We start from the raw sequence: 11,118 nt of genomic DNA, 5'->3' as shown, positions 1-11,118 counted from the left end.
ATGCGCTAATGATGATAGTGGCAACTAACTCACTACCAAGTGATCTAATTTCATGTAATAACTGATAACTGATGGAGGGGTGTACATTTAGGGAAGATAAATTCCACGGAGCAGCCCAAGGACATAGATGAAATCCTGAGGCTTTGGAAGATGGAAGATACCGGCTCTGAGTTCTCCCTGTATGATTTCTCGCAAATTGCAGATGCTACAGACAACTTCTCACCCCGCAAAATATTAGGACAGGGTGCCTTTGGGCCCGTTTACAAAGTATTTTTCCGTTGTATTCATATTTCCTCAATAAAAACATAATTAACACGAACCATTCTAAGTTATGGAGGATCGTTCATGATTTTTGCAGGGAATTTTTCCTGACGGACAAGAAGTAGCAATTAAAAAACTTGCTGCACGGTCAAGACAAGGTCTAGTGGAATTCAAAAATGAGATCCAACTGGTAGCAAAACTTCAGCACAGACACCTTGTTAGGCTGCTGGGTTGTTGCATCCATGATGAAGAGAAGATACTGATCTATGAATACATGTCAAACAAAAGCTTGGACTACTTCATTTTCGGTAGGTTTTTGGAGTAATTTACTAATGTCCAATTGTATGCCCCTCTGTAGTACTAAACACTTGGCCGTGTGTCATATTTGCAGATCCAAACAGGAGGACATCATTAAACTGGATGATACGACTTAAAATAGTAGAAGGAATAGCCCAAGGGCTTCTATACCTTCACGAGCATTCACGGCTGCGTATCATCCATAGGGATCTGAAAGCAAGCAATATTTTGTTAGACTCCGAGTTAAATCCTAAGATTTCTGATTTTGGCATGGCAAGGATATTTCCCTCAGATGCCACTCAAACAAAAACAAGCAGGCTTGTTGGAACATAGTAAGTACATCACACGAGTAAATTACCAATTAATATTTCTACCCAAGCATTTTCCTTCTGACTATTGCATGTCATCTTTCCTAGTGGTTACATGGCTCCTGAGTACGCATTTGAGGGCCTCCTTTCGATCAAGTCAGATGTTTTCAGTTTTGGGGTATTGCTTCTTGAGATTATAAGTGGAAAGAGGAGTGCAGGATTTCAGCATTATGGAGAAAGAGAATTTCACAATCTTCTTCAATATGTAAGCAAGTTAATATCTGTAAAATTGGTGCATTCTCGATTTTTCATTTCCATGAATTGCAGGGGTCTTTTCATTCTTTCCCGTTTTATTAGCTATAATTTTGTGTGCAAATTTTAATACAGATATATAAGGTTACCCTTACCGTCAAATTTATGTAAGGACCGTATTTTCAGGCATGGCAGATGTCGGAAGAAGAAACATGGCATGAATTCATTGATCAATCAATTGGTGATGAATATGAACCAGGAGACATGATGAAATATCTCAGGTTGGCACTAATGTGTGTCCAAGTAAAAGCAGTAGACCGTCCCACTATGTCTGATATTGTTGCAATGCTTAGCAGTGACGACATCACCATAACAGAGCCAAGGCAACCAGCTTACTCCTATACCAGAGTAGATGTGTCAGTAAATATCAATTTATCATGCACCATAAATGATATAACCCTCACCACTACTGATGGTAGATAAATGGTCATTTATTTCATTTGCAAAGTGTGTGACTACTGGTTTTGGATGTTCTTCTTGTGTTGACAAATTAATTAGACAGGGCACTGTTTGTATTCCATTAGTGACTCAGAATTTCACCCATTTATCCTATTCCTGCATATGTAACAAGATTTTCCATCATAAGCAATATTTACAAGGGACTATGAGAATATTTACATATCTGTTTCAAAACTACATAGCACTGGAACTAGCACAAGACCTGCGAGCTGCTGGGCAGATCAACAAAACCACCAACTATCTACCGTCAGGCCGTCCTTTGAGACATATCTACTGTAGCTTGTAAAATTGATTATAGAGAAGGTATTCTACACTCCCGGTACTCCCAACTCTAGAAATCTCATTCTAGAAGTCATGAAATATTTCAACAAAAATTGGCAATATAGACAAATTTATGTATAAATCATATAACAAAAAAAATCAGATCGATGGATTCGAAACACACGTCTAGAAACAAAAATGACAAATATTGCTGTGAATAGTACTAATCCAATTTGGGCTGTGAATTCGGCTCACTAACAATAAGAATGCCGGATTCTTCTTTTTTGTTTCTTGAGCTACAGAAACTTTGGAACTTTGTGACATAGTAGATACATACAGTATAAGTATTGAGATTTTGTTCATAAGTTTTGGCAATTTTTTTATAGGCCAAAATTTTCGGGAGCACTGGGAGTATTCCACACCGGGATTACTCCATACATTCTCGTCCGTTATATGCATGTTAGACATGAAAATGAATTAATGATAAAGTGAAAGTGCAATCTAGACCATATGCCGACCTTGTTTTAGACATGAAGGTACTGTAAAATTGACTTTACTAAGATGTGAAACTAGGACATGCTACAACAGTGACTCAAGGCTCGATCTTATTAGAGGTGGTATAGTCCACCGGGGATGGCAACATATGTCCCAACCCAAATAGATAGTGTCTGTGTTAAATATTCAAATAATTAACATGTATGATAGCAGGATTAGAAGGAAAAAAGACCGCAATTTCAGATAATGGGATTGAAAAGTATGACAGCACCTGTGTGTGTAAATAAAGTCCAATGCTTACACTTGGACCAAATTGGAAGTCAAACCCCGTCCAGTAGGCATGTTTCTCTGCCCTACTTTGCAGGATATGGTGACTGTCACCATCAATCATCCTGTCAATTTGAAGAGAAAAGGTCAAACTTAGACCAGTCTGGTCCCAAAGGTCATTTTTGCAAGAACCTTCAACATGTTTACCTCCTGTACACAAAGAGAAGATGTTATTTGCCACTCATTCATTACAGCTTCATGAGTACTTCTGCAAAGCAGATAGATCAAAGACCATTTTCTGAAATAAACAAGGAGGATGCCACTATTATCTCTCTTAGTTCTCTTCCTCTCCTTCTCGGCTTCGTCAGAAGGTCAGACACTCTGCAGCGACAATAATGGCGGCATGTACATGCCAAACAGCACCTACAAATCCAACCTTGTATCCCTCGCTGAACTACTGTTTGCCAAAGCCAAGCACTCAGCTACTGGCACGGCTGGCATAGGACCAGACAAGGTCTATGGTGCAGTGCTTTGTCGGGGTGATTCTGACGGCTCCGACTGTCGGAAGCGCCTAACCAGGGCCCTTGATGAAGCAATCAACAGCAAAGCTGGCAACTCTTACTCCCTCCAGGGTAACAACGTGACCTACTACGACGACCAATACCAGGCACAGATAAGCTTCTCTGACCAGGACTTCCTTTCCAACTTCAGCAACATGCCCGGGTGCACCGTGAATACTAACCTGAACTCCGTGACGGCCACTGGAGTAGCCAAGCGTTATGAAGACCTTGTCAACAAGCTGATACATGCGCTTGCTGATGCTGTGGTGAGCCGAGCAGAAAAATATGCAGTCAGGAAAGTGAGGTCTGAGGAGACAGGACAGACGGTGTATGGGCTGGCGCAGTGCATACGGGATATGCCATATGAGAGTTGTGCGCCATGCCTGGATCGCATAATCTCTGACATGCAGAGTAAGATCATTGCTGGCCAGATAGGGGCAGCATTTCTTGGGGTGTGGTGCACATTGCGTTATGAGACGGACACACAGTTCTTTACTGATACCAAGATGCTGTCACTCGGGTCCTGCTTTTTTTTTTTTTTAGAGAAAAGGCGAGAGCCCGACTTTATAGATAAAGCCACCAGGCAGAGTATATGACCAACAACAGCATCCAACAAAGTAACGCGCGCAGAAGATAAAGAATCATTACAAGGCCAGCGGCCTTACATGGCACGCAGGCCAGCCTAAACCAGACACCAAAAGAGCATTCAGGAAGCCGTCCTCAAAGAAAGCCGAAGAAGCCCAGACGCCGTAGATTTCATCTTGGATAGCATGGCGTCGAAGGCCTGGAGGTCCCCTTCTTTAGTCAATAATCTCCACTGCTGCAAGAAACCATTGGCTTTAAATAAGCAATTGACAGGATTAGCCGGAAAAATATGTTCAATCGAGAACTTATTCCTAGTAGTCCACAACGACCAGCCAATCGCAGCCCATCCAACTAAGAAGACTCTTTTAGAATGGCCAGAAAGAAGATTGACATAATGCCTCAGGTCTTCAAAGGAGGAAGGGGACCAATTTACATGTAACCAGAGTCTGATGCAACTCCACATAAGTTTAGCTAAGGAGCAGTGAAAGAAAATATGCTCGGTGTTCTCCAGTGCCCCACAAAGCACACACCTGTCGGACCCCGGCCCGTTTCTTTTCTTAATCTGATCGGCCGCCGGAAGCTTACTCCGGATAGCTTGCCAGAGAAATATCTTGATCTTAGGAGGAATTCGAGCCGACCAGACATGCTTAAACTTGACCGGGCGCCCCCCAGGGATAAGCTTGGAGTAAGCAGATTTAACCGAAAAACGCCCCGAAGAGGAGAAGAGCCACACCACGGCATCCTCTTCCTCCGAGAGCAGGGGGAAGCAAGCAGTAAGGCGCTGCCAATCTTCCAACTCTTCAGGAGAAAGAGAACGACGAAAATCCAGAACCCAACCCCTAGCCGAGAGCTCAAAGATAGAAACCTCAGTATCATCACAATAAAAAAATAGAACCGGAAAAGCAACAGCCAGCGTGGAGTCCCCGACCCACCAATCAAGCCAAAACCGCGTAGACTTACCGTTCCTAACTACAAATTTTACAAGGGACCGAAAGATCGGCCGGACTTTAACCAGTTGATGCCAAAATTGCGACCCACCCGCAGCCGGCGCGAACATAGGACTCGAGGAGGGGAAATATTTAGCTTTTAGGATAGAGAGCCAGGGTGGCAGTTCCTCAAGAGTCATGATCTTCCACCACCATTTGATCATAAGACAAGTATTCATCACTCGCGTATTAATAATGCCCAGACCCCCTTTGGCCTTGGGGCGACATATAATGTCCCATCTGACCATCCTGTACTTACGTTTATTGTCCGCTGCGTTCCAATAGAAAGCACCCCTATGCTTGTCAAAACCATTATGAACCCCACTAGAGAGAAGATAGAATCCCATTAAGAACATAGGTAGCGAAGAAAGACAGGAGTTAGTAAGGGCGACCTTGCCCGCTTGCGTATTATATCGCCCTCGCCAAGGGAGAACTCTGTTGCCAACTTTGGTAACCACCGGAGCGAAGTCTTTAGCCAAAAGTTTAAGCGGGGAAATGGGGAGGCCTAGATATTTGAGAGGGTAGGATCCCAAAGAGCAGTTCAGAAGATGGGCCACCTGCTGCGCCTCTTCGTCCGAGACCCCAGTCACTACAACCTCACTCTTAGAGAAATTGATTTTAAGACCTGAGAGCGCTTCGAAACAAAGCAGAAGGAATTTCAGATTGGTGAGGCTATTATCATTAAGTTCCATCAGAATTATAGTATCATCCGCATATTGGAGATGAGAGATGCCATTAGGGATGAGATGAGAGCTCACCGGAGTGATATGACCAGCCAAGGCAGCTCGAGAGAGAATGCGAGATAGAGCATCAGCCACAAAGTTGAAGAGTATAGGGGACGCTGGATCCCCTTGCCTGAGGCCCCTGCCATTAGCAAAAAACTGGCTAATTTGGCCATTGACAGCCACAGCCGTGTGCCCCCCAGAAACCAATTGCATCAAGCGCTGCATAACAGGCCCCTCAAAGCCCTTAGCCAAAAGAACTTGCCGAAGGAAATTCCAGCTAACCGAGTCGTAGGCCTTTTCAAAGTCAAGTTTGAGAACCACAGCCTTGGTCCCTCGCACCCGTAAGTCATGAACAATCTCATGTAAACAAAGTACCCCGTCCAAAATGAACCTCCCTTTGATGAAAGCAGACTGGAAAGGGCTAATGGTCCGATGTGCAATGGGAGATAGCCTAGTGGCCATGCCCTTTGCAGGAATCTTTGCGAAGTTGTTGATTAAAGCAATCGGCCTAAATTGAGAAATCATATCCGCACCCTTGACCTTAGGGATGAGGGAGAGAACCGCATAGTTAAGTCTAGAAATGTCAACCGATCCCAGCCAATACCCTTGAATGACAGCAGAAATTAGACCTTTTAGTTGGGGCCAGAATTGTCGAAAGAACGGAATGGAGAAACCATCAGGGCCTGAAGCCGCATTAGAATTAGCCGTCCGAATAGTATCAAAAATTTCCTCCTCAGAAGGGGGAATCAACAGAAGCTCATTATCAGCGTGAGAAATCCTATCAAGGGGAGCCCAGAAGCCCGGGGCTAGCGCGAATCCGAGGTCTGGTTTAGCCGAAAGCAGGTTAGAGAAGAACCGAACTACATGACGAAGAATGACCGGCGGTTCAGAGACCCTAACACCATCAATAATGAGGCTGTTAATCATACATCTACGCCGTTTGCCATTCGCAATGACGAAAAAGTAAGCCGTTGGAAAATCACCCTTAAGAGTCCAATTAATCGTACCCCTTTGCTTCCAATACACTTCCTCTTGGCGATGAATAGCCAGAAGCTCCTTCTCAAGGCCATAGCGAACTTGCCACTCAGTAGCCGAGAGCCCACCGTTGTCCGCACGGGAGTCGAGGGCACTAATTTGAGCACTCAACCTAGATTTGTCGCGCCTCGACTCAGCAAAGTGGTTCTTGGCCCATCCTCTAAGGAACTTGCGTAGGGAGTAAGAAACATAATGCCAGTCATCCATAGGGCCAAATGAACGATGGGGGGAGGTAAGAAAGCCCAAGATCTTCTGAGCCAGCATATCAGGGAACCCTTCTACTAAAAGCCAGGACGCGTCAAATTGAAATCTTTGGCAGCCATTGGGGCAGAGACCATCGTCAAGGATGAGAGGAGCGTGATCGGACCCGACGATGGGGAGGGCCCGAAGTGAGCAGCGAGGAAAAAGGCCATCCCAAGCAGGGCAGATAAAAACTCTATCAAGAACCGAGCGAATAGGACAAGTCTGTCGGTTGGTCCAAGTGCAGCGGGCCCCAACCCTCGGGATCTCACAGATAGCCGTGTCCCTGATGAAAGCATTAAAAGCCTCGGCCCGCACCCAGGAGAAATTGACAGAACTCTTATCAGAAGGATACCGAAGCAGATTAAAATCACCCCCAATCAGGAGTGGCAGTTGGCAGGCATCAATTTTAGTAAAAATCTCATCCAAGAAAATTTGTGACAAGGAATGATCAGCCGGACCATATACTACCATAAGTTCAAGGAGGGTGTTATTGGAACGTAGGGAAACTACCATACTAGCCCAGTATATACCATGGTCGAAAGCCACAAAATCAAAGGTGACATTATTGGTGCCCAGAAGAAAGCCGCCGGACTGACCAACAGAGGCCACGAAATTCCACCTAAATCTATCAATCCCAGCAATCGCCGATAGTTCAGAAGGAGAAAAGGAGGGTTTAAGAGTCTCAACAAGCCCGATAAAATCAATTCTTTCAGCGCGCATTAAGTCCTTCAGTTGGTCTCTGCGCCCCCTAGCGCAGAACCCTCTAATGTTCCAAAACAGGGCCTTCATCTTAGGGAAAGGTTTTTAATTCTCAAGCTCGACCTGCACGGAGCCTTGCAGGTTTTAGCACGTTTCCCAGCCCCGCGCTTCTGCACCGGAGACAGCTGCCCCCTAGCAACCTCGCCCGGTTCCCCTCCGGCCACAACCAGAGGGGCATCCATCCCAGTCCCAGCCTCCTTGGCCTTGGCGATATCAGCCTGAGCACGTTCATTAGCATGAATCAACTGCAACAGAGAGGAGGGAGAACCCACGCTAGCGTCTAGACATATCCCAACATCAGCTAATATCGAAAGGAGATGTTCATCGGAATGGGAGGGTAAAACAAGCCTAACAGGAGACTGAGCCAAAGGGGGGGAAGGAGATGAGGGTGAATCCAAACCTGAGGGGGGAAGATCACGCGCCGCCGCACACCGAGCCGCCCGATCCACCACGCGCTCGCCACTGTTGGAGGCGCGACCACTCTTGCGAGCAGTCGAGGCAGGAGAGCGCACAGGGACCGGAGGGGCCCGACCAGGGGAAGCCGCCGCCGAAGAAGGGCCCGGAGCCGCCCCCAGGTCCGCCTCCAGACGGCGGCAGAGCCCAGCCGCCGACTGCCTGGAGTCCCCCGAGGCCCGGCTCTTCGCGGAAAACTTCTTCACCGAGGACTTCTTCCTTTTCTTGGCCGCCGAAGGTCCCACTGGAGGTAGACCTTCAATGCCAGACAGCGAGGGGGAGGTGGGGCGCACGGGCATGTTGGAGCACGCCCCCGACAAGGGGGTGCCCTTCGAAGCAGCCGCGGCCGCAGGACCAGCCACCGTACCAGGCACCGAGCCCTGAACCCCACCACCCGCCGGAGCCGGAGCACAGTCCTTCATCAGCTCCTGCTCAGCAGGAGAAAGCCCATCCCACGCAGACTGGGTGAATCGGGGATCCGTGCCATTCAGCGAGTCCTCAGGACCCCCCCCACCCTCCCGACTCTTGTCATCGTCACCCGAGGCCGGGGGAGGAGGGGGGGGGGAGGAGGAGCGACCGCACCAGGAGCACCTTCCACCCGAACTCGAAGACGAAAGCCACCAGCCGCCGGGAAGACATCAACGGAACCACGGATGCAGATCGGATCAACACACCACACACGAAGGCGAGCAGGACCCAGAACCGACAGTGAAGCAAGATCGACCTCAATAGGTTTCCCGATAAGCACCCCAAAAGCCATCAAGAAGGACGCGGTGCGCAAGCTGGGAGGCACATCATCAACGAGCACCCAGACATCAGGCAGAGGAGATATGGTCTTGGATCCGTTGGAAGCCGCTTTGACCGATACAACAAGTTGATTCACAGGGAGAGTGAAACTGGTACAGGAAGATATCATGCGAAGACTCTCTTTAGAGGGGAAAGTGGCCGCAAACTCGAAATCAGAAAGCTGCCGGATCTGCCAGTCCCAACCCCCTTCATCCCACATATGAAGTTCATCCAAGAGGGCTTGTGAAGAGATACGCTTGTCTTGGACAGTAATGACACCCACGTTGGACAGGGAGGGAATGGGAGCAGCTGCGGGGACTTCCTTGTCCATGGCAAAAAAAGAGCAACCCGGGAGGCCAATCCCAAAATGGACGAAGGAGGGGGGCTTGATCCTACTCTGACAGTCCACCGTTAGGTGTCCATCCTCCCTACAGATGAGACAGAAAGGAGGGTTCTCGCACCGAGACTGGAAATGGCCAGGGCGATGACACGCGAAGCAGGTGAGGATGGGATTAGAAACCTGGGAGTGAGAGGAGTTACGGTTCGCACCACGAGAAGGCGCCGAAGGGAGGATGCCATCTCCAGAAGAACCACCGACGGCACCCGCTCCAGCACCACGTCCCGCCGCAGGGCCAACCGGACGCCGGGCCGGGGCCCCAGAGCCACCACGAGGAACGAAGCGGGACGGCCCGCCGCCGCCCGCCGCCGGCGCCCGCGGCGGCCCACCCATGGGAGCAAGCGAGGAAGGAGACGAGGAGGGGTCCAAAGATCCCGCCCGGCTCCCCCGCGCCGCCTGTTCCCAAGGGTCGACCACATGCACCGGAGCTGCGGACGCCAAGGACGGAGAAGCCACCAGCCCGGAACCAGATGCATGCGGCGAAGCGGCACCCGCCTCCGACCGCGAAGCCTGGAGCTTGGCGCGGAGCGACACCTCAAACTCCAGATCCGCAGCGGCGTCGCCAGAGCCGTCCCGCCCCCGCTTGAGGCAGGAGACAGCGTCGCTGGAGGACCCACGGGAGCGGTCCATCGCCACCACCGACGAGAAGGGGAGGAGGAGGGGAGGGGGAGGCTTGGATCTGACAAAGCGGCAGATAGGGAAACGGCGCCGTCGCAGATCAGCAGCGGAGGCAGGAAACCCTAGAAAAGGGGGAACCGACCCCTTCCGGACCCATAAATAGCCGGAGCCAGCCAGGCCGGGCTCTGTCGAAAGGGCCGAAGGGGGAGGCGGACTCAACTGGGCTGGCCTAGGCCCATCAGACTCAGACACGAGGGGGGGGGGGATCAGCCGTGGAATCCAGTGAAGGGGCCGACACAGGCCCACACGGCCCATCACCGACCAGAGGGACCCGGCCCACGGACCGTGGCACCAACGCAAGACCCGATCCCAGATCTAGGGTTTGCGCCGGCGCCGCTGACGACGTGGAAGGGAGGCACCTGGACGGCGACGAACCGGAGGGCACCGCCACCGAGGAGGATGAGACGGGTGAGGCCATGGCGTCCACCCCCGAGCTCACCAAAGAAGGATCCGCCGCCCAGGGAGCGGCGCGCCGGCGCCCACGGCCAACACGACGCCATCCATCCGGGCCCGCATCAAGCGCACACAGCCGGCCCCGACCCCCCGGAGCAAACTTGCGCCGACGGCCCGCCACCAATAACGGAGGCAACCCAACCACCGATGCCGAGCGAGGAGGAGGGGGAGTCTCAGGATCAGAATCGGAGCCAGAGTCGTCGGAATCAAGGGCCCAGAACTTGTTGGCCCGTGGCGCTGCCAGGGCCACCGGACAGGGAGGGGGGAACGCAGGTGGGAGGGGTTCGGGCCCCGCCGCCGGCGGATAGCCCGGAGAGGAGCACGAGGGGAGAAGGGAGCAGGGGAGCGAATCTGACTTGGACGCCGGGGACGAGGGGGAACCGCAAGCCGACGGCGTCCCGCGGGGAGGGAGCGAGGGAGGGGAGGAGAGAGCCATCTCGTCCGGGGAGGGAGCGAGGGAGGGGGCTCTCGGGTCCTGTTTGGTTCATAAGTCCTAGGACTTTTTCTAGTCCCAACTAAAAATTCTCTAGTCCTTAAAAAGTCCCTTCCTGTTTGTTTTCAGAGACTAAAAAGTCCCTAGTCCCTTCCTAGAGGTTATTAAATGACCATGTTGCCCCTATTATATAGCAAAATAACAATCAAACAACACCATGGGATGGCGGGCAATTGAATGCATGAAGGGGCATTGTTGGAAAAGTCTCAAAAAGTCCCAAAAAGACTCTCCTTGAGAGTCTTCTTCATTTAGTCCCAAATGCCTAGTTTAGTCCCTAAAAAGTCCCTCCCGTTTGGTAAAAAAGT

General features: G+C 50.3%; 2 protein-coding genes across 2 annotated transcripts in view; both read left to right on the top strand.

Moving 5' to 3' along the window:
- The window catches only part of LOC119359293 (G-type lectin S-receptor-like serine/threonine-protein kinase RKS1), a 3,438-nt gene extending 1,682 nt beyond the window's left edge, over positions 1-1,756 (top strand). The window contains exons 3-7 of the mRNA XM_037625558.1: positions 92-267; positions 359-569; positions 653-890; positions 975-1,131; positions 1,305-1,756. Of these exons, the coding sequence (XP_037481455.1) occupies positions 92-267; positions 359-569; positions 653-890; positions 975-1,131; positions 1,305-1,601 (1,079 nt within the window). The 3' untranslated portion in view covers positions 1,602-1,756. The remainder of the gene's footprint in view (positions 1-91; positions 268-358; positions 570-652; positions 891-974; positions 1,132-1,304) is intronic.
- A 1,220-nt stretch (positions 1,757-2,976) lies between these two features.
- The window catches only part of LOC119357800 (cysteine-rich receptor-like protein kinase 6), an 11,894-nt gene continuing 3,752 nt past the window's right edge, over positions 2,977-11,118 (top strand). The window contains exon 1 of the mRNA XM_037624627.1: positions 2,977-3,734. Within this exon, the coding sequence (XP_037480524.1) occupies positions 2,977-3,734 (758 nt within the window). The remainder of the gene's footprint in view (positions 3,735-11,118) is intronic.

Source organism: Triticum dicoccoides, chromosome 2A, assembly GCF_002162155.2.
Source record: "Triticum dicoccoides isolate Atlit2015 ecotype Zavitan chromosome 2A, WEW_v2.0, whole genome shotgun sequence".
In the NCBI taxonomy this organism is placed as follows: Eukaryota; Viridiplantae; Streptophyta; class Magnoliopsida; order Poales; family Poaceae; genus Triticum; species Triticum dicoccoides.
Note: the sequence above shows the minus strand (reverse complement) of the source record. Positions and strands in the feature narration are given on the sequence as shown.